We start from the raw sequence: 24,458 nt of genomic DNA on the forward strand, positions 1-24,458 counted from the left end.
TAGACTAGGAAATGATTGAAGCAAGTAATTGCTTGTGAACATAAACCACTCCATTAAATAGTCATATGTCCTCATGCAGATCATGAGGGTAGATTGAGAAATTATCCAGATATTCATGGAGAATATCATAAGAATCCCCCACCGCTCAGACACTAGATCAAAACTCTCCCTTACCGAATAGAAGGAGAACACAATGAACAAACCAAACAAGGCATGCTTGAGTAATTTTAGTGTAATTTTAACCTCCAATATGCATGCATGTGTGTGTGCGTGTGCGTGTGCATGCGGGTGCATGTGCGCATGCGCGTGCGTGTGTGTGTGCGCACGTGCGCGTGCATGCATGCATGTGTGTGGGTGTGCGTGCACATGCACATGCGTGCACTCGTATGCGCCATTGGCAAGAAACTTAAATGTGTTATTTGATATCTAAGAGTACTCATATACGCTATTAACAAGAAGCTCTTGAAGGAACTATTTGGATTACCAAGAGCACTCTTTCTTTCTCAATTAGTATATGTACCTTTTAGAAGAACCTCATATACGCCATTAACAATAAGCTCTTGCAGAAGGTATTTAGATTACCAAGAGCACTCTTTCTTTCTCAATTAGTATAAGTACCTTTTAGAAGAACCTCTCATTCAAATCAAAACCCTCTTTTCTCTTTGTTTGTGAAAATTTAAGAAGCTTTGAGCTAGTACTTTGGTTTGTGACAATTTAAGACACTTTGAATTAAGATCTCTTCTAGTGTCATAGGCCTTTTTCTCCCCTTCTCTCTCATCTTCTACTTAGAAACAATTACTCTCATCCACAAATAAAGCTTGAAGATATGAATGAAGTTTTGAAAAAAAGGAAGAGTGGTATTCACATGATGGTGGAAGAAGAGTATTCAACATGAAAAGGAAGGAACCATCAATGTTCTCACTAATCATGTAGAAACCTATAAAGCATTAATGTGCTTGAAGAGGAAGGAACCATTAGCGTGCTTACTAATGACCTTGAAACCATAAAGCTTTAAAGTTTGAGAAAAAAATCACAAAAGTGGAAACATCCAACTTGAACAAACAACTAATGCCCTTTCCAAATTCTACACAACCAACATACAAAGCAATCACACTACCAAGAACAGTAAATTTTATTTAGATTTACAAGGTATGGTCGTAGCACAACCAATACCCTCTTTGAAACATTCAACATGTTTTAGAGAAAATAAACTCAACAAATATGAAATAAATTAACCATTCATGAACAAATGAGTGTTTAAAGAAGAAGATAATGAACAAAATAATGAAGATGTTGATGAAATAACCAACAATTATCTTAGTTGAACATGTTAATATGAAGAAAGATCTATTCTTATCACTTATATGTGCCATTCAAGTATCAATCAAAAACCTTTTTTCTATTTTTAGTTTCTCTTAGTGTCATAATATGGAGTTTAATCATATCCATAAAAACCTTAGATATTTTTGTGTTTTATACCTTCCAATGCTTTTTCTTTGATATTGTAGCTCATCTAGAAACATTGTAGTTCAAAATATCCATCTAGTTGCCTGTGTCTAACTATATAGCAGTAAAAGATCATACAAGCATTCGAATATTGAGTAAAATTGAGATCTCTACTCATAAGCGCATAAATAGTTTATAATAATATCTCTAGAAAAATAGAAAGTTCTAGAAGGCTAAGAGACACAACACTATTAGAAAAGTAAGATTTTCTAGAAGGTTTAAGAAAGGAAACACTCATGTAAAAATCAATGCTATACATCATCCACACTCCTAACCTCTCCCGATTGAGTAGCATCGAGATCCATTGGCATATCCTTTTCCAACTTTATGTAAGAAAGTTGAAATAAAGCATGTAAATATGCAAGTATAAAGTTCATTGGTGAGTCTAACAAACCATGTATCTTTTATTAGGTAAAGAAATCAATCATATTATGTAGAACTTAATTATGATAAGTGGCTATCAAATTGAGCTTTTTAATAATCCAACCAAGCATTGATTACAACCTTAGTCCTTAAAATTACAAGCTTTTGTGGGGACTTTTATCATTTTGATACCAAACATGAGCTCAACACAACTTTTCTAATTGGTTCGAATATAGATCTAATCCCTTATAAACTCTAGATTGAAAATCATGACATTCTATGTGTGCAATTTTGGTGGACCTACCATGTGTGAGAGGCCAAAACTACTTTTGTTTGCCAAGGTCTCACCTCCCTAACCTCCAAATATCACTCCCAAATTCAAGGTTTGCTATCCTTCCTTGATCCTTTGAGTCTATATTTTGGCATCTAATTAAGCTTCCACAATCAATAACACCTTCTTAGCTCCTTAAACATGGGTTAGGTAAAGGGTATTATTTTGGTAATATTGAACAACATTTACTTTTTGGCCACCCTTTTGATGAGGACTTTTGGAACATGCAAAATACATCCCTGCAATGCCTTCAACTTTGTGCAACATAGTTGCATGTATGTTACCCATGCATATAGATTTACCCTCGTGGAAAGACACCCTCACGGAAAGACCATAGGCTGATTAGACAAAGACTTAACAAGATACTTGTCTCACTACATATAGTTGATAAGAAAGCTTAATAACATTTGAATACCCCCTTACTAGAAAGCCTAAGGGAAGCATTGTACATATCAAGGATGTTGAGGCCACTTGTGAAAAGAAGCATAAGCAAGTAGAGAAGTCAAAGATAGAGCAAGATAAAAAAGAAAGAGAGCATCAACAAAGGGAAGAAGAAAGAAGTAAGGAAAGTCAAATTGCAAGTTCTAAGCTAAGACCCAACAACATACGAGAACTACTTTTCAAATGAATTAATGCTCTCCTCTTGTTCTTGGATTTGAGTCCCTATTTTTTATTTTGCTCAAAGCTTTACATATCTACCATTATAAGTGTATTTTTCTTTATTTTTGACTCCTTCCATCAATAATTCTTGTTTTTTAAGTTACTTGATGTTCTCATTTCAAGTGGGAAAACAAAAAATGGACTTTGTTTTTAACCCCTTCATACTAGCTAATACCAATTAAATCTCAATGGGGTTCTTATAAGAAATTAATTTTGTTGAGGAGTTTTGTCTTACACTACAATGAGAGGTTAGTGAATCAAAAAACTTTTTGGAAAGGTTTAATAATTGAAATGGCACCTTATCTCCTGAATTTCCTCTATAATTCACATTAGCATATTGCCATCCCACTTCTTGTTGGATGCAAAAATGTATATTTTACGACCTTGATCTACAACACATTAAAAACAAAGTCCTAGTGCCATACATTAAGGTTGTGAATCTAGATACACTGTGTAACCCTAGAGGTCTATGTTTGCAAGGTGAGGGTGAAAAGCCACTACTTCCCAATTGCACAAGCTAACCCTAAAGGTCTATGTTGGTACTGTAAGGGTGAAAAACTACCAATACTTCCCAATCCTCTACCCAGACAAAAGACATGCACTCCCAAACTTAATTGAATATGGATATTAAATTGGGCCTTCCACTAGTGGTGCTACAAGTTTCAACTTCTATGAATAAGATGCATCCAACCAAAATTGGCTTGTTTCATGTGACCAATCATCCTAAAAGCCATTTGGACTAATGACAGGACTAATGACAAAGCTACTAAGATAGGAGTTAATACTTGCTTATACCCTAGATGTTTCCATTAAGTTCAAACTATTCCTCATTTGTTTATTGATCAAAGAGCTAACATTAATATTTGTAGTCTTATACACAAGACAATCCTTCCAAACCATCCCTTCTCCCTAAGTACGAGAGAAATCTTGTTGAGCAAAATTTATGGGCTACCTCCATTCATCAAAAACAATTTAATTCTTTGCATGTTGAGTATATACAATATCAAAGACAAAGCCTTGGTTAATAATTAAATTGTTGATCCTTCACATTGTTTTAAAGCTACTTTCTTGTGGCAAGTTCAAGAGGACATCACAAAGGAACACTAAAAGTGGGTTGGGGATACACCAAATAGATTTGGAGCTCTTGCGGAATCTATCAATAGCGATGCTATTGTTAAACTATTGGGTATGCAATATCATATCTAAGGAATAAACAATTAGCTCAAATCTACCACTTGCTAGCAATGTTTTATCAAAGGTATTAAGAGCCACAATGTAAGGATATTCTAAACAAGGGTTAAGCTTCCTACACAAAAGTTGTTTAAGTAATCATTTTTTGTTTCTTAATATATTTTATCATTTTCACCAAAAAGAAACATTTTAATACACTTCCAAACTATTTTTTGGAAGTAGGGTTTTTATAAGACTCATTAATGCTCTAGAAGAAAGATATATTGCCTATAAAAATGAAAATTATACCATTGTATATGTCATCCATGTCCTTGACCAACCAAACACGCATATATGGAGAGTCACTCAAATTGATTAGAGGATTTTGGAGGCCAAGTTTATGCCTACTAATAACGGATCACAATAAGATGTGTACTTGACTCATAAAAAGTGTCACTAGGGAGGATGGAGTTGATTTGAATAAGATATCTACACCATTATAAAAGCACACAGCATTTGGACATAAACCATAGGATCATCTCTTCCTTTCTAAACAAGTAAAAATAAAAGACACTGATTGTTCCCAAAAAAAAAAACATTTTCCTAAATGTCTAGCCATAGGAATCTCATTTGTACTTTCTAGTGTGTGATTTCTTTCACTCACAAAGTATGTTCATTGGAAAAAAGGTATCCATTAAAATATTGTTATTACTAATGAGCTACTTTTAATTGTCAGAGGGGACAATCAACCTCTGGGTGGGATGGTCTAATAGTAGGATAAAAAAGATTATTATAAATAACCCTACATCCAACCTTACGTCATTTGGCTAGGATGCATGGAGATGGCTTGCATGATAGGGTCAAGTAGAAGCAAGCATGGGGTTTGACACTAACTACCAAATAAAGAACATCGGCACCGGCACCCAAGATAATACCCTTAGTAACCTAACTTCCGTTGTTGTTCCTAAACCTCCTTGTTAGGAGCAAAGTGCAGTTTATTACCCTTGACCACATGTCATACTGCAATCCTATTAAAATGCAGAAACATTCATACATGAAATTGCATCTCTCAATACCAACCAGAGATATAGCCTGGCACTGCTCAGATGAACATGCACAAATTTTACATCATCTGACAAAAGCAGATGGAACCATAGTAGACTTGCCGGATCCCTTCTTTAATCAACTGCATGAAACAGTTGATGCTTCAAGTTTCCTCCCTAGTGAGTGCGATATTCTTTCAGATTTAAGGCTGCCATACCAACATTTGCATCCTCAGGCTCACCATATGGTTCATATTCATCCTCAATGCCACTGTCACTGTGGTCATCATCATCTTCCTCATCATCCTCATCTTCATAACTGTAGTCATTGCCAGTGGCACCATGCGACGATGCCCCATAATAAGATTCTCCATCGGCGCCTCCCTAGTCAGCAGAAAACACCATTTCAGCAAGGGTCTTGATTCATGGAAATGTAATAACCCAGATCTTGTTGGAGATTATAGGAATCCATCACCTGCTGTCGCCCAAATTTATGCTGTCGGACAGACACACTGATGTCCTTAGTTTCTCTCAGTGGATATCCACACTTCTTACATGACAATGCCTGTACCACAGAAACCATCATTAATGATTGTACAAACATCTCAGAAACTGAAGAGAAGGGTACATCTTATATTCAATGGCTTATTTTCACCTCGCCTTTCTTGCTGACATTGGTGACACCTTTGACGTGTTCATCACAAAAACATATTTTGCAGCGGAGACAGGTGTATAGTCCCATTCTATTGCAGGATAAACAGTGGAAAGTCTCACTCTCAAGCTGCTGGCATGATGCTTGATGTTCAAACTGGTCATCCTCACAAAGCCATTGGTCACATGAAAAACATCGGAAAATTCGACCTCCATGTTCCCAAACAGTCCGTTCACATTCCACACACACAGCATCCATCAGTGGGCATGTGCAACAGTGTGTTGTCAAGCAACGCTTTGAATGGCACAAGAAAGCCTCACAGAAGTCGCAAATGCAACCAACCATGCCCATCCCTGCAATAATCAACTAAGCTGGTAAGTAACAAACTTCCCCAAACACAAGGTTTCAGAAAATAAAAAGAATGAATAACTAAATGTATTGAAACCTGCCTAAGGTCATGCACACTGTCTTTCTGCGATGTAACTCATAGGCTGCTTTATATACATGTCAGCAGCCCCAACACACAAGGTTTCAGAGACGAAAAGACATTATACGCATTGAGACCTGGCCAAGATAATGCACATGCATTATTTACAATGTGATTCATAGGATGCTTAATGTACCTTGACATAGGCAGCACTTTTAGGTCAGCAAAGCACCTGTTGTGCATTCTTTTAACCATGTTTCATACTTGAGCACAACTACAGAATCTTGATTTCACTTGAAGCTAATGCCTAGATGTGTACTGAGTAGTTAGTAGGGAGAAATTCCAAAAAACCCACTCAAGGATTCCCTAGCGCATCACATGCTGATGAGGGGCAACTTATTAATGCACCATTAAGCCCACAGTACCATGAGGCTTCAGCAAAGACCCGAGTGTATAGACTATTAGAGGTTGGTCTGCAGCTTTACCAAGAGAATGGATCTAGTCCTCTCCTGAATCCATAAGCTTAGAAAATCCGTCATCTAAATATCTCTGGTGCAGCATCCACAAAGGGTGAGACATAGTCTCGTTTGTTTCCAGCAAAGATAGAAAGGCAATCCTATTCAACCTTTTCCAAACAATGCATTGACAAATAGCACTCCAGCCAGACAGCATCATAGCACTTGAATGGAAGCTTTTTTGTCCAAATCATTTACAAGTTCTGCTTCCAGCACTACCCTGATTTACTGATAGCCTGAGAGTCAGCTCAGCAAACTTTGTTCTGACAACCCAGCTGATTTATCCATAGTCCAAAAGCATGTTAAATGCTTAGCAATCTAGTCAAAGGAATAATTAGCCTACATATTCTACCCAAAATAAGGGAAACTCATCGGTTTGTAAACTCCAATCCAGCAGTTTGTCTTCTTAACATATGAAATGTCCTCACTGAAATGACACCAACATTATGTGCACTATAATGCATGTTCAAATTCCAAGTTGATTGAGCTTATGCAAAGGCAAGTGTTGTGTTTTGTTGAGAGATGAGACAGGAGTAAAAGAAGCTCGCTAGGTTTCCTGAATAGCCTTTGTCTCCAGAGAAACATGCCTTCAATAAATGATTTCCAATCTACTTAATTATTTGCCTCTACAGTCTTCTAATCCTATGCAGATACTAAAGGATAGTTTATCATGCTTATCAAGAATAATCCATTCACCTTTAGCCAACATCCTTTCTCATCTGTCTACATCATCTCTTCTTTTGTCTAGTTGTCCATGAATTTCCAACCCTTCACATGAACTCGGTAAACTAATCATTCTCCAAATTATGGACAAGAATTGCAATGGACTTTATCAAGGAAATGCTAAAGGTTCCAAATAGAATGATGCCATGAGAACTATTGCACACAGGTCTGTAACATGGCAGATTCTATTCCAGTAAAGATGGACATTATAAGTAAATTCCTTACCAGACTTTGATCAATTCCCAATCTTTCCCCAAGCTTGGGATGTCATTAGTCACTTCAAATTGAAGAGATTTCTCAAGTCTTAATATCAACATAAAGGTATATGTTCTCTAGATCCCTCTTCATGTAACTTGGTAGAGGTTGCTTGATGAAATTTTAATGCTCATAATATTAAAAGAAAATAACAAAATGGAATAAATTTGCATAGAAAAAATCCACCCTATCATGTGCTTGGATGATGTCCGGTATATGTGCTGAAGGTATATAAAGTGAAATTGTAGCTCTTTCATCACAGGAAAAGCATGGGAAAATTAAGGAAACACAAGGCAAGGCATAATGGAATGCATATAGCAAGGATCTTTGTTTTCAAGCACAAATAAGGGTAAAGGCAAAGCAACTTCTTCTATGGACTCTTCAAGCACTAAGAATGACGGTGCTAATAAAAAGAGATCCAATTATAGCATAAAAAAGGGACCTCCTATTAAAGGATGCAAAAAGAGAATGCGAGTGAAAAGAGGAAACAATAGAGCATGTGTTGCTGAAAATTCAGCAAATACACAAATGCATATTTAGCAAGCTTGGACATTGGTCAGTCTTATGCTTTTGTTGTGCATTGTTTGTATGATTCTTTTTCACATGAACAGGGTCTTTTAGTGGCTGAAAATTGCAGCAGATGGTATTGTGACAACCGAGCTTCCATGCATATAACGTCCTTTCGTGACCTGTTTATATCATATACAAATGTACAAAAGGGGGGATCCATTATATATGCAAACAATGCTTCATATGCAATCCAAGGCATTGGTCAAATTTCCATTATTGCAACAAACGGGAAAACTATCATGCTTGAAAAGGTCCTGTATGAGCCAAACATAAAGAAAAGATTGTTTTTAGTTTCAACCATTGCATGTGTTGGTTTTGTGGTTAAATTCCACATGGATCGATGCAGTGGCTGACTATAGTGATGGGGATACCCTCATTGTCACTAATACATTGTACAATGGACTATCAACGTGATTTATATGAGAGAAGAGCATCAAAGGATGCATTACACGTTCATGCCACCATTGTGGATGACAGTAAGTTATAACATGCTCAGTTTGGACATCTTAATTATGGCATTTTGCTTCGCCTAGAAAGCAAAAATATAGTGCTTGACCTCCCTCCATTAAAAACACCTACTCACGATGTATGTGAAAGTTGTGTACTTGGTAAAATGCATCATGCTTCATTTCCCAAAGGTAGTTCTATATGTACTGATTAGAAATTACAGCTTGTGCATAGTGATGTTTGTGAGCCCATGCTTGTCAAATCTATTGAAGGATACTTGTGTTACCTTCATTGATGACATTACTCATCATTGTTGAGCATATTGTTTGAGACACAATTCCAAAGTGTTTGCATGCTTTAAAATATTCTTGGCCTTGGCTAAAAATGGTAGTGGATGCAAGCTAATTACACTACATACCAATCAAGAGAGGAAGTATATATCACAGGAGTTCCACTCCTTTTTGGCTAAAAGGAACATTATACATCAATGTACTATGCCTTACACACCTCAACAAAATGGTATGGCTGAAAGAAAAAATCGCACTTTGATGGAAATGACACGTTGAATGCTGTCACATAATAAGCTGCCCCCAAAGTTCTAGCTTGATGGTATCATGTGTACAGTGTGTGTGCTGAATTGCAGCCCCACTAAAGCGTTGGCTAAATATATACCTTATAAGACTTGGAATGGCCAAAAACCAATGGTATCACATATTCGTGTCTTTGGTTGTATAGCATATGCTTTGGTGCCACAACCATAACTACATTAACTACAAGACTATTAGGTTAGGATTCCACACACGCACACACACACACAATGTATAAGTGAACAGCAAGAGAGAAAAGTGTTGGAAGGTCACATCTACTATGTGAGAATGAATGAAAGTACAATCTCTAAGTACCACACCCACTGACGTGCGTTCACACAAGAAAAAACCCTTCTCCAACTAGAAGGTAAAAAGTGCCTATGAGATAAGGAAGCATTCATACCAAAACATAGGAGAAACATGACAAGTGTAACAAATCCCCCTCAAGTGAATGATGTGAACATATACAGGGAATAGGCAGATCAATCCCCAAATGATATCAAGCCAAGAGCCTTGTGAAAGGCTTCAAACTTCTCTTATAAACGCATCTGCCAAGTTGTCCTATGTAGCAACATAACCAAGTAAATCACCCCTACATGGAGCCTCTCTTTGACATAATGATAATACACCTCAATGTGCTTAGTGTGAGCATAAAAATTTGGATTCCTCGCAACTACCATGGCACTTTGACTGTTAGTATAGATAGGAGTGGGTAACTACTGTTCCACACTAAGATCCACCAAAAGGCATCTGAGCCATACACATTCCTAGCTAGATATGGCCATTATAGATTGCTTCTTGCTCAGCCAAGAAATCCATGAATCACCAAGCATGAAACAATTGCCACTAGTAGACACCCTCATGTTAAAACAACCAGCCTGATCACTATCTATAAATGCATGCAAGCCAAAAGTAGTGCCTTTAGGATAAAAGAGGCCCAATGTTTGAGTGCCTTTCAAATAGTGAAAGACACATTTAATTGCTTGCCAATGTATAGTACTAGGACTGTACATAAAGCATGCCAACTAAGAAACCCCAAACTAAATATGTGGTCATGTATTACACAAATACAATAAACAGCCAATAGCCTGCTAATAAAGAAAAGCATTAAAAGGTTCTCTTGCATCCTCAAGTGTAAACCTCTGGCTTGTCTCAGCAAGAGTAGAGATAGGCTTGCAATCTTGCGTCTGAAAACACTCAAGATTTCGGGGCCTGTTTTGGAGGTGGAAGTTTTCTGCACGCACTCAAGAAAAGGCCCAGTTTTATGCTATACAGCCACTGTTCTACAGGTTGGTGAAAAGTTACTGTAGAAATTGCATCGTATGCTTATGCGCAGAGACATTGGGAGTTACAGAATCATCCATGTTGCCTGTTGATGCAAAATCGTCACTAGGAAGTGACTGTGTGGTCAAATACCACTTTCGTCAGTTTTGCAGATTTGCCTTTGTGAGGCTGAAGATGTGTTCTTTGCAGTGACAGAATTTTTTGCAGTGTTCTGTAATGGCGTCTGATTCTCTCTCACAGATTGTCACTGAAAAGCTTGACAAGAACAACTTCCAAGCATAAAATGCCATAGTAGAACACCGTAGTAAAACACCATAGTAAACAAGAAGACAGAACGGTAAATGAATGAAAAGAGGGATGAGACTTGCACAAAAGGGATAAGATTGAATGGTGGCCAACTTGTGTACTTACAGGTATTGAACCCAAAAATTAGGGTTTTTGGGGGCCGCTGAAACTCTCTTGAATCATTAATTAAGCATGTTTTGAGACTGTTCTAACCCTTTTTTAACAAAGCCAAGAGGTTGAGTAACATAAAGCAGTTTTCACATCCAATTGATGCACATACCAATCATAATAAGCAGCCAAAGCAATGACACTACAAATGGTGGTCATACATGAAGTAGATGTAAACATCTCATCATAGTCAATCCCATACTATTGGGCATACCCTTAGGCAACAAGATGCGCCTTGTAGCGATCAATACTACCATCAAATTTGCATTTAAATTTGTAAACCCACTTGGTGCCTATAGCACGCTTGCTAGCAAGAAAGTCACGTAACTCCCATGTGCCATTTTTAACAATAGATTTTAACTCTAATAGCATAGCTGCCATCCAATGTTCATTTTGTAAAGCATCATGTAAAGAAACAGGTTTTTCATTGCATGCAATAGCTACAAGTGCATGCACAACCGAGTTACCCTCTGAATGGCGAGTGGCTGCTTTGGTTCTATCGAGAAGAGGAACAGACTGTTTGATGTCCCATGATGTATCTAATAGCCATCTAGGGATTGTTTTAGTTTCCCGAATAGCAACCCTCTCATCAGCCACTCCATAATCAGTAAAGCCTTGATCAATGGGCTGAAAATCAGGCTGCTTTTCAGCATGTGTTTGCTGCTGATTTTGCTACTGTAAACCCTCAATACAATACTAAAATTGACCAAAATCAAGTCCACTTTTCTGAGATAAAGGCAACAAATTGTCAAACATGTCCATATGCCCCACATTCGGCTGATTTTTGCATTCCATGAAGGGCTGACCTACAAGTTTAGCAAATACCAAATCTCTACTAACAAAAATCTTATTGGTGGAGGGTTGGTGCAAGCAGTACCCTTTACTTTTCTGCACTATAACCAATAAAGATACGTTTGACAACCTTGTTTTCCAATTTATGTCTTCGTGGTTGTGACATCAGAGCATATGCCAAACAACCAAAGACACGAATGTGTGACACCATTGGTTTCTGGCCATTCCAAGCCTCATAAGACATACAATAAGCCAATGCTTTAGCAGGGCTGCGATTCAACATGTTGGGAATAAAGGGCCACCCTGCCTTTTATACATGCTCAAGTGTGAACACATCCTTAGCACTTGTACTTTGTACTTTACATATAACTATCACAAAAATCTAAGAGTGATACAACTCTTTGTACCCACACCTCGTGCATCTCACTCTCGCTCACTCTTTTCTACTACTCACTCTCTTTCTCTCTCTGCGCCATTGCCATTGCCATTGCTAAATATCAAACCTTCACTACGTATAGGCCACCACAAACTAGTATCTAAGCTGAGGGCCATCCCAAAGCCCCTGGAGCTTGTCCGAGCTATGACACAGCAGATCACAGGATTGTTCAATAGTCAAGAACAGATTGCAAACTGACACACGTAGATACAACCCAGGCGACAAGCAGGTCAGGCAACGCAAGGCAATTAGGCAAAGTCACAGAACAATTCCAAGGCAACAATTCCACGTCAACAAGATGGAGACTATAGCACTGGTATGAATGCGTTCAAAGCCATTTGACCCTTCTGTTGTTCCTGCTTTCGAGGATGAGCTTTCCAATCAAAGACCAAGGTTTCTCAAAGAGTACCTAGCTCTAATACCATGTGAAAAAGTGCTCTAAATATTGAAAACACAAAACCAATTGTACAACAAAGCACAAATTGATAAACATAGAACACAAGTAGGATTAGGGTAACTCAGAGACAGTGAACACAATGAATAATGAAGTGAATGACTCCTGAATATACAATGTTCATGCAACTAACACACTATGCAGTGAATATTAAACCTCAAACTCTTGTATATTTGGAATCAAGGCAAAGCTTATGAGCTGGAGAGTGTGTTGTACTCTGAACGGATTCCGAAACACAACAAGGCAATCTTCGTGTGTTGAACACCAGCAAACGCAGCTAGAGAGGCTAGAACTGATGCAAACAAGTAATGCAGGAGAGAGAAAAATAAAAAATGCATGTACCTAAGGACAGAGAAAAATTAGCAACTATACAGAACACGAAAACGCAAGCTCACTATGATGAACAATAAGTGGAAACTGATGGCAACGGTGCAAATGCTGATGGTGACAACTAGAGGAGAGAGATTGACTACAAACACAAATAGGATGATGATGGTGACAAATCCTACTGATGGCAACCAGCCTTGGTTGCAGCAAACACAAGTTCCTTGACGATAGCGACAGCTCCAAGAGGTAGGTGACAAATACAAAGACTAAAATCAAGTGCCAAATGAAAGTAGACTATGATGGAAGACTCTGACCACAATGTCCACTGCAAACAGGGTGTGGACAGCAGAGATACGGCTTCTGAAACATGCTAAACGAGATAGGGTTTTGCATGTGGGACATAGTAACTCTCTAGGATCGCATTTCTTTTTAAAATAAGAAGGTCTCTTCATTAATTAAGTGTGTTTTTGGGGCTATTTAAGTCAGGCTAATGTAATTTTAGCTCAACAAGTGAAACTATAGGACGTGCACTTGACCACAAAGTATAATCCTCATGCAGTGCACTAACCACAAGGCATTGCCGTCTCTAATGCTCTAAACTAGCATACACATCATCAGGCACATCAAGGCAATTATCAATATCCTTACCACAAACACAAGCAAGATGATCCTTCACTCTTGTAGCACTCCTTGTGTGTATGACATGGTAGTAGTTGCATTTCCACTACTTTGAGCCACCACTACCTCCATAGTCACTAACAATCCGCGTCTGGCTCCAAAATGTGTCCTTCACCATGGTTGTACCTTGCTGGAAATAGAGGAAACCAACAACAAAAGTGGGGAAAACATCAATGTCAACGGCGAAGGACAAAGAGAGGGGAGGGATTACTCGCTAGAAACAATGAAAATTAACACCAAATCTGAGGAAAAATAGCTAGAAATAATATGGATAGGAACGGAAAGGAATTGGGCAGCTGAAGGATAAGGAATGTGGAGTTTCACGGCTGCGATGTGGAGCAAACAGCAGGTAGGGAGGGTGATCAGCTGAGAAAGAGGGTGGACAGCAAGGGAAAGAAGGCGGAATGCACACACACAAAGGCGCAAAAAGGCGAAATGCAGTTTGCGAGCTGAAACTAGGACAAAACCTTGTTCAGTAACACATTTCAAGCCTAGATGAATTGTTTCCATTTCAGGCAACTATGTATATCAAGCAGTAAGAAGCACTGAACCCTATCAAATCCCTATATGGGCACCAAAATACCACTTCAGCCCTAAATTTACTGTTTATTACAGCAGCAAATAATGACTCGTATGCTACTACAATAAACATTTCGTTAGGGCCCGAAACGCCATTTGGGCAACTATGTATATCAAGTAGTAAGAAGCATTGAGCTCTATCAAATCCTTGTATGGGCACCAAAATACCACTTCAGCCCTAAATTTACTGTTTATTACATCAGCAAATAATGACTCATATGCTGCTCCAAATCCTTCTAAAACTTGGTCTCACACAAGTACAAGCATTCCCCAATCATAGGCAATGATATACACCCAAGAGATGACACCGGAATCACTGTTAGAGCTCAAAAACTCTATGGACAGCAAGCTGCCCTATTCTTTTCACCGATGTACCTTGTTATTTACAGCCTGAAGAAGCTTCAAATCCTTCCTATGATAGCCAAAACTCATCCCTAAAGAGTAGGGAACCTTTAGCCCTATTCTTGAGTGATAAAGCAAGGAATTCCCTATGAATATTGAAGAAGCATTCCTTGTGAAGATTGAAGAAGAATAGCTACAACACTCATGCCTTGTTCTTGGCTATTTGAAAACCTTTCACAACAGTCCTAAAACTCCTCCTCAGCCCACATACCATGCATGAAGGTGTGAAGGAGATTCAACCCTAAGATATCATTAAGAAGTTTGAGTATTCAAGAGCCATAAGTCCCCCCCCCCCCTTTCTTCTCTTGATCATACGCCCCCTATCCCTGTATTTTCTTGTGCCAGATTTCCCACATCAACCACCTACCCAAGCATGGGATTCCCTTCAACCCTTCCAAAGGCTCCCAAAGATAGTCATTGAAGTACCTCTTTCACACCTAACTCAACCCACAAGCAAACCTCCACATACCCAAGTTCCAAATTGACTTGTCACTTCATCCTCTTCAAGTCATGTTCAACACTTGTCATTGCACCTACTGTTAAGTGAATACAGCCATCTTGAAATTCTCATTTCAACATGTCATGTATACATTCTATTGAACTCATTAGGATACATCTTTCCTTCTATTTTCATGCCATGGATTTAAATTCTCATGACAGCGTATTACTCCACCTTGTCAATATATTATCTAAGTAGTGTGGGTAAAAACCGAGAGCCCTACTTCAAACCAAGAGTACTAACAATCTCCTCTAAGTAGCCATCAGAGCCCAAACCCTGTCAACTCCTCATGGGTAAATATAATACCCCAAAGAGTCTCCCAAGTCCTACAACCTCCTCATGTCTAGCCCTCAGCACAGTGTCAAAAGCTTTGTAGAAATTCATAAACAATAGCAAATCCTCCTCCCATGTGCCCTATCATCATGAGATGATGCCCTAAAGAGTGAAGATGTGATCAAGGGTGGAGAAATCTCATTAGAAACCTACCTACCCTCTAGCTCTCACTCCCTACATCTCAACCCAAATACTGAGCTTATGCTCCAAAAAAGATCAATAAAGCCTGGCACAAACATGTCCAACCATACTAATTCTAAAGCTCCCCTGCTCCTTGGATCCCCCAACTTTCACGATAGACACAATGGTATTGCCCAACCAACAAGCAAGGAACTCTCGTATGCAACAAGGTTGAACACGTGTATCAAGAGCCGGGGCCAATATATCACGTGCATAGGAGAAGTGTCAATTTGATCACATACCCATCTAGTAGTAAAGAAAGAATATTCTGTGAAGTGGGGCTCTCATGGTAAGGGGAGAGACAAACAAACAAACAAACAAACAGACCAAAGGTTCAAAGGTTATTATTTTTTACCATAGCGTGTGGGCTCTAGACTCGTGGAGCATGGTATCCATTATGTTTGTAAAGCATGCTTGACACTACTTTTCTCATGTAGCAGCCAATGAGAGCCATGGCATCCAAAGAATCTGCATAATGAGACTCTTAGTCTAGACTCTAAGCCACAAGTTGCAACACTAAAGTGAGGATGGTAATAATAGCCAAAGGAGTTGTTTTATCCTTGGGACAACTTAAGGTTGTTCAAAGGTTGTGGCAATCAAGATTTGGCAACATCTCTCTCTTGTTAGTGAAGGCATCGAGGTTACAAGCGAGTAAGCTCTTGATAGCAACCCCTTGGTGCTAGAAGTGAAGATGTCTACTTCCTTGGAGATTAAAGATTATTGTTTATGGTATGGGAGTACAATTGTGTCTATTTTGGCCCAACATGTAGAGATTTTATGTGATTAGCCTATGCAGGAGTTTAATTGTCGCGCTACTTCCATGGATTTATATCAGCTAGAACGCTCTGATTTCAGTCCAAGAGAGGCTCATTCCAATTTATTAGTATTGAGATACCTATTTGCAGTACCATTCTAAACTGGATGTTATGTGAAAAGAGTCGACAAACTATCTTTGTTGGTCAAATATTGGAGAGACTCGAGAGGCATATGGCTGCTGGAATGTGAAATTCCACATGTTGAGTTTCTCAACTCTTATCAACAATCATGTACTTCTAAGCTGAACAAAAGAGGTCTATCAAACAACAACATATCCAACTTAGTCCATATCACCAAGTCTCCACACCATAGCTACTTGTTCTGACCAAAATTATGAAGGCACCTTGTCTTTGCACACCATAAACATATTGGACCATCACCTCCCAATTCTGATTCATTTCAGCTGTCAAGGGAAGCACCCTAGTGGTGAAGGGGGCTAATTAATTGCTTACCTATAAGCCTGCAAGCCTACCATAAAATCTTCTATCCAGGCACTGGTCTGGAAATCTACTCCTGTTACACCTCTATCAAGTTGCTTAAGATCCAGCCAATCCCATGGAACGAAGTGAAGACTCCTTAGACCTCACACTGCGGCATGAAAAGTAACACAAAATTTCAAAGGAAGTCCCAAACAGCAGCTTGATTCTCCAAACAGCTCCAAAAACTGTTGTATGCAGAAGCAGATCTGATTGCTACAGCAACAGGTACCAGTATGATCAGCAAGTGAATGGGAATGTGTGAGCCTACTGAGCATATTCTTAAAAAGCTTTGACAGGAATATTGTACTACTCTTAACGATTTGGGTCATTCTTGCATGAAAAGGTTCAAACCAACTGAACAAAAAATTGCTATGCTAGAGTGGTTGGGATTAACAGCAAATAATGCAAACCCGTTAATTATAAACCAAACCCATTGATGAGACACAAAGCCACATCTTTTATAACTAAGAAATTAACCAGTGTGATTTGCTTAAAAACTGAACCATTTACCTGTGACATTGCGGCCAGGGTGTCGGACCACACAGTCGGAGCCAGCTGCCAGACACTTGGTCTTCCCACAGCTAGCACAGGCAGGAGTTTTGGGGACACTCCCGCAGAAGTAGCAGAAGGCTCGATTCCTTTGAGGCCTGTGACAGAAATCACAGATCATGTTGATGTTGCAGGGATGCTTGCCTAGGTCCACATGGTACTGCTGCTGGGAGATAGCCTTCTGCCGCGCCCTCTGTTGTTCGGCTTTCTTCCTAGCCCCTGTCTTTCTCTTCGGCATGGCCTTGATCCTGGATCAGAAGGGACCAGCTAGGCCGACCTCCCTAGCAAGGAACGCCTGTGTACTTGTCCATTGCTGAGGAAAACCCACCCTGCCCGCTTAGCCGTACACACCTCTGGAACACACGCGAGCGCCTGCGCACACGTTCTCTCTCCCCCTCTCTCTCAATGGGTAAACGAGTTAATTAATTACCTAAGTATAGAGCATAATAGAGTCACACGACTATCCGGGTGATGGATAGTTCAATTGGCATAACTAAAGAGAGTTCAATATCCTCAAGGACTTGTTGCAAGTTAGGCTACTTGCCTCAGGATGCATCGTTCAACAAGCAATTGTGATGGTACCAAACATTTAATAATGTCACTCCATATGACATACCTTCCAAAGAAAAGAGAAGAATGGTTAGAAGACTCAAATTTTAAATTCACAGAAAAAGATCGATTGTGTGTGTGTGTTGCATTGAATTACATTAGTTTTGGAAGTTGATCCAAAGTTGTTTAGTCACTTGAATCACCTCTCGATAATTGTAGGCAGAAACAAGGGCTAGAGTAAGTGAATTTGTGAATAGTATGAGTGTAAACAAACTTTAGAAGGCTGCAACATTAGAAGTTTGGGAAGTATGAAGAGAGAATGATTAGCACAAATGCATCATGTGGCCCAAATGTTTGTTGATGCTATCATTGGCCTCCTCCACTTCATCACGAACCAGTCACGCCATTGAACTCCTCGTGATCCCTCCATCTTGCACCTCTAAGGGCTTGGGCCTAACTCTAAACATGGATGAGTGTAGATTCCTTGCAAATGGGAAGGTTCAAATAAATGTTTGGGGGAGTGAAGGGAGGGGGAAGAAAGCACGATATGATTTCACTATTCTTCTACTTTTTTAATTCCAAAAAAATAGTGAGTTTGGTTTTGTTAGTCATGTCTTCCTTCAAAAAAGTAAATTTCTTGATTAGAATTTTCTTTTTTTCACTCAATTTCTTCTCTCTTGCATTATGTTTTTGCATGAGAAGCATATTCTTACTAATATTTGATATGAATGCATCTATAACGATTTTAAATTTTACTAATTACAAATGTGTTAAAAATGTGTAAATAATTCACATTTTCTCAATGAAATACTTAATTAACAACTTTTATATATTTATTTAATTGTTTCAAAATCTCACATTGTTTTACTAGTAGCAATCTCATAATGGGGCTATAGACCCTACTCTTTTATACTTTTTTCTACCTCACAGACATATTGTTTGGAAGCTCTATTCATTTCTTCAATCCTCTAGAATTTCACCTCTATTGAGAATCCTATGAAGCTCGAAGTAAAAGCATCTTCACTTGCTGTAATAAGTGGGAGCTTTATCCTCTTAGTACCCTTGTAGTCCCACATTACAATAGTACTTAATTGAAAACCTGGCTCTTGAAACTCTGTGCCATTGAGAGGTAGTGGATAAGCCCTTAGTGTATCCATGTTTCTTATATGATTGACATAGATTGTCATAAACTGCACTATTCTTTTGTTATCTTTGCTCTTGATTCTTACATAGGTAGAACCATCATCCAAAACTTTAGTCTCTATCCATGTTGTAGTAATAAATCATTGCCCTAAGATCACTAAATATGGTGAGGAATCTTGCATGAAGAAATCGTGATCGTCGTGTACATCTCATATGGTAATCTTCACGTTTGGACATGTAGCATAGAGGTCTTGTGTGGAGTTGGCTACCCACATCCTCCATTCATTGTTGACATCTATAGGCCATCTTCCATTCTTATAAATACTTCTCACCATGACATTTATCTTTGAACCATGGTTTATTAGTGCAACACATGGGTTTTCTAGCTCTCCACCTAGAGAGAGAGAGAGAGAGAGAGAGAGAGAGAGAGAGAGAGAGAGATTATGTGTCTTGCTTTGACCCATTTCCGATGAAAAAAAGTCACAATTCCCCTCCATTATCTCTCTAAGGGGGGACTTGTGAAATTTTTTTTCCAACTAGACAAGGGGCTGTTGGCAATCCCTTCGTCTCATGAAAAAAAAAAATTAGAAGTCCCCTCAACTAGTAGCCCTGCTGTCTAGCAAATAAAAATTTCACACGTCCCCTTAGAAGAAGAGATGATGGAGGGCGCTTATGGCATTCTCTTTGTCAGGAAAAGGTTATTGGAAACCCCCTTTCCAAGGAGAACAAAAATTCAAAGCAAGTTAAGCAAAAAATTAATTAATTAATTAATTATACTACATTATTAAAAAATTTATTATAAGGTCTAATGAATAATAATAATAATATTCTTAATTAATATTTAACTAATTATTATATTAACTAATCAATATTATTAAATAATTAATACATAACTAATTTTAACTAGTAAATAATATGAATTATTAATTATTTAAAATTAGCTAATATGAATATGCAATATTAGCTAATATTAAGTATAAACTATTAATATTAACTACTAATGTAACCTATTGCCTAATGGAGAGAGAGAGAGAGAGAGAGATTAAGGAAAATGAATATGATTTAATATCTAATAGTATTATTAATTACTCATAATCCACTATTAGATTATACAATCTAATAATAAGTATAATTATTATCATTATCAAATATATTTTATTATCTAATAGTTATCTAATCATTAATATTGTCATTTGATATTATTTAATATTAAATAATAATATAGTATTAAATTATCAATATTATTAGTTATCTAACTATTCTTATTATTTTCTAATTAACAATATTATGAATTATTATTATTATCATCTATTAGATCATATTATCCACTGGCATTATTTGATTGTTAACTAGTCATTAGTATTGCTATTTGATATTATTTAATATTAAATATTTTTAATAATTAATTATGTAATTAGTATCTAATTATTAATATTATTATCAAAGTTTTTTAATTTCTAAATAAATATTAGTATTATTTTTAATTAGTAATATTATAATGCTAATAATACCTATTGATTGGTTATGTAATTAGTATGAAATTATTAATATTATTAGTTATCTAATTACTTATATTATTGTCTAATTATTAGTAATGTTATTAATTCTTAGTTAAATTTTATTAATATATACTTATGATGAATGTTATTTAAGTGGTAGTATTATTATCTAATTATTAATTATTATTTAGTTATCTAATTAGTATATAAATATTAATAATATTCTTATAAGATAATAAATATCATTTTTTAGTTATTAATAATAAGGTTTTTAATCATCTTAATTTTTATAAACCGTTTCATAATTAATAAGTGATATATTAACTAATTACCAATAACTTGTTTAATTATTATCAATAATATGTACCTATTAATAATTATCTAATTACCAATACTAAGTATCTACTGATAGTAAGTATCTAATTAGTAGTAAATAACAAGTATCTAAAATTATCCAAATGTATATAAAACTAGTTATTAATAACTGCATAAAGATGACATAGAAGGAGTGGTGCGCAGATCGGTCGCAGATAGCTCATGTGGTGAATCCTGGAAGGTCCCCAAGAACAAAGTACTCTACCTTTTTGCACAAAAACCCATGTAAAAGCATGCACGACAAGAGGCAAGAGACAAATTGGGTTCAATCTCCCCCATGCCTTGTGTGAGCGCTTCACAAAGCATGTATTTTATGTATATTTCCAATCTTCATGCTCAATAATAGCCCAATTACAAAAATATGACAAGCTTTTAGCTTTTGAGTTTGCTTTCTACAAAAATAAGAAAATAAAGCTAATGGACGGTGCCCATAGTGTCTGGCACGCCCAATCTCAATGTCCAAATAGAAATAACATATCCGGGCACATAAGCGCATACAAAATAATAATCAATAATCAATGTCTCAATAGACATAACAAAATATAGGCGTGGCACCTATCAAAATATAATCCAAAAGTCGAAAACCCGCTAGACTCCAATGCTTTCCTCCGCCACTGCTGCTATCTCTACACATCAACTGAAGCATTCACAATCGTTAGTAAAATAATACAATTAAACCGACAAAAGTGAATACCTAGCAGTCTTTAGCTACATAAATAAATCAACTGGTTAGAAATAAATCCTAACCTTAATTTATTACGAGTGCGCACTCTAAACTCATAAACGTTTATTAATTTAATATGCATTTTGCAGAATCACCCGCTATGGAATCACCCATGTACACACTAAATTAATGAAACGCCTGAAAAGGACAGGCGTCCCCATCAACTTCTCGCACAAAGAATCCTCTTTGTGTATGAGCCCCGGTCATCTAAGTTTACGGAATCCACCGTAAAACCTCACGGAATCCACCGTGGCATATGCCTCCTGGCATCATACCCCCGGGGTGGGATAGCAATTGACCTCAATTGTTATTAGCTCAATGTGGAGCTAACAGAGTGGGGAAAGCATTTAAGTCTCTAGCGTGCATCCATTGTGCTTCCTCTACAGGATGGTTCTTAAATTTCACTAGATATCTAGAATACCTTCGGCCAGTTCTAGTGGTCATGTAGTCAGTGTCTATAATGGCTTCTGGTTCAAGTATTTTAGTCTCTTCTTCTAGTAAAGGTGGGTTTTCATAAACAGGGTGGATAGGTAATTGGCCTCTAAATGGTCTCAATAAACTAATATGAAATGTATTATGAATTTTCCAATGAAATGGCAGTTCTAACTTGAAGGCATTGTCATTAATCTTATGAATAATTCTAAATGGTCGATAGAATCTAGGAGCTAATTTGACAACTGGATGCCTATCTACACTTTGCAGTCTACGCTTTTCTATTCTAAGCCAAACATAATCATCAACTTTGAAATTCATAGCTTGTCTTTTCTTGTTGGCTTGTTTGGTATATGATTGTTGGGCTTTAGCAATCATATCCTTTACCTCATCAAAAATAGAGTTATGCATAGTAGCAATATCATCAGCACTTTGAATTCTATTAGACAAAGATGCAACAGGTGTAGATAATCTATATCCATAAATAACTTCAAAAGGTGCTTTCTTTGTAGATGTGTGCGGTGTATTATTGTAAGCAAACTGTAATAAATGTAAATGAGTATCCCATGTCTGAGGTTTAGAGATAGTGTATGCACGTAAAAGATCTAAAATGGTGCTATTTGTGGCTTCTGTTTGTCCATTTGTTTCTGGATGAAATCCAGATGAGAAATCAATCTTTGTGCCTAGATTTGCAAACAGTGTAATCCAAAAATTATTACAAAATCTAGAATCTCGATCTGAAATAATCACTTTTGGCAATCCATGGTTAGTAAAAACAGTTTTCAAAAATAACTGTGCTGCTTGTGATGCTGTTAAAGTTTTCTTACATGCAATGAAATATGCTTGCTTACTAAATCTATCTACAATTGTCCAAATCATGTCATGGTTAGATTTAGTATTTGGTAAACCAGTAATGAAATCCATAGAAATATGTTCCCAAGGTTTAGATGGAATAGATAAAGTCATTAATAATCCATACTGTTTACCATGATGTCTCTTTATTCTTTGACAAATCAAACATTCAGAAACGAAATTAGATACATCTGCATCCATATGCGGCCAATAAAAATCTTCAGTTAACATGCGTAATGTAGAAATGATACCTCTATGACCTTGATATGGGGGACAATGAATTTCATTCAAAACAAAAAATCGGAATGGAATAGTAACACACAGTCTCTTTTCAAAGAACATAAATCCATCATTATATGACCATGAATCAACAGGAATGAAATTATTTTGAACTAATTTTTGCCAATCAGAATGAAAAGTAATATCCTGGTGATATGTGTCTTTCATAGCAATCAAAGAATCAAAAGATATGATAGAAATGTTATGAATTGCAGGTCTTCTACTCAATGCATCGGCAACTACATTTTCTTTTCCAGGTTGGTATTGAATGATAGGATGGAAACTTTGAATGAAGGAAGCCCATTTGATATGACGGTCAGAAATTTGGGGTTGGCTAAGTAGATGTCTAATGCTTCGCTGGTCGGTCTTTATCATGAATTCTGAACCCATTAAATAATGCTTCCATTGTTTTAATGCTTGTACAACTGCTAATAGTTCTTTGTCATAAGTGGAATATTTAAGCTCAGAGGGTTTCAGCTTAGAACTAGAATATGCTATTGGATGGTTGTCTTGCATTAATACGGCTCCTATTCCTGATCCGCTAGCATCGGTCACAACTAGAAAGAATGGTCTATTAAAGTCAGGCAATTGTAAAACAGGGGCATTGGTTAATGCACGTTTGAGTAAATCAAAGGATTTATGCTGAGTTTCAGTCCATTGATAAACAATTCCTTTCTTAAGAAGTTTTGTTAATGGTAAAGCAAGTAATGAGAAATTACGTACAAACTTCCTATAGAAATTAGCAAGACCAAGGAATGAGCGTAATTCATGTACATTTTTAGGAACAGGCCAATGCAATATTGCATCAATTTTCTTAGGATCAACTTTAATTCCTTCTTTTGATACAATATGACCTAGATATTCTATTTCTGTCTTAAAGAATTCACTCTTGTCAAGATTTGCAAACAATTGATTTTCTTTCAGTAATTGAAAAACTAATGATAAATGCTCATAATGCTCTTTTTCACTTTGACTGAACACTAAAATATCATCAAAGAAAACAATCACACAATATTGATATTTCAGAAAAATACGGTTCATCATTCTACTGAAAGTAGCAGGTGCATTAGTTAATCCGAATGGCATAACTAAGAA

General features: G+C 37.1%; 1 protein-coding gene across 1 annotated transcript; it reads right to left on the reverse strand.

The window, feature by feature from the left end:
- Positions 1-5,042: 5,042 nt before the first annotated feature.
- On the reverse strand, positions 5,043-17,938 carry LOC148037673 (uncharacterized). The gene is made up of 4 exons (XM_087676618.1): positions 17,472-17,938; positions 5,729-6,078; positions 5,549-5,638; positions 5,043-5,457 (listed from the first exon to the last, which is right to left on the reverse strand). The coding sequence occupies exons 1-4, from the start codon at positions 17,746-17,748 to the stop codon at positions 5,251-5,253; spliced, it is 924 nt and encodes a 307-aa protein (XP_087532744.1). The 5' UTR covers positions 17,749-17,938; the 3' UTR covers positions 5,043-5,250.
- Between the last annotated feature and the right edge of the window lie 6,520 nt (positions 17,939-24,458).

This window comes from Lygodium microphyllum, chromosome 4 (assembly GCF_053477565.2).
Source record: "Lygodium microphyllum isolate KBCC chromosome 4, Lygodium_microphyllum_v1.1.10, whole genome shotgun sequence".
NCBI lineage: Eukaryota > Viridiplantae > Streptophyta > Polypodiopsida > Schizaeales > Lygodiaceae > Lygodium > Lygodium microphyllum.

What these genes read in the sequence shown, in the direction of transcription:
- LOC148037673 (XM_087676618.1), bottom strand. Translation starts at nt 17,748, where the DNA reads ATGCCGAAGAGAAAGACAGGGGCTAGGAAGAAAGCCGAACAACAGAGG. An exon ending in CCCTGGCCGCAATGTCACAG is followed by an intron (nt 6,079 to 17,471) that starts GTAAATGGTTCA and finishes TGATTATTGCAG; the next exon opens with GGATGGGCATGGTTGGTTGC. An exon ending in ATGTCAGCAAGAAAGGCGAG is followed by an intron (nt 5,639 to 5,728) that starts GTGAAAATAAGC and finishes TCTGTGGTACAG; the next exon opens with GCATTGTCATGTAAGAAGTG.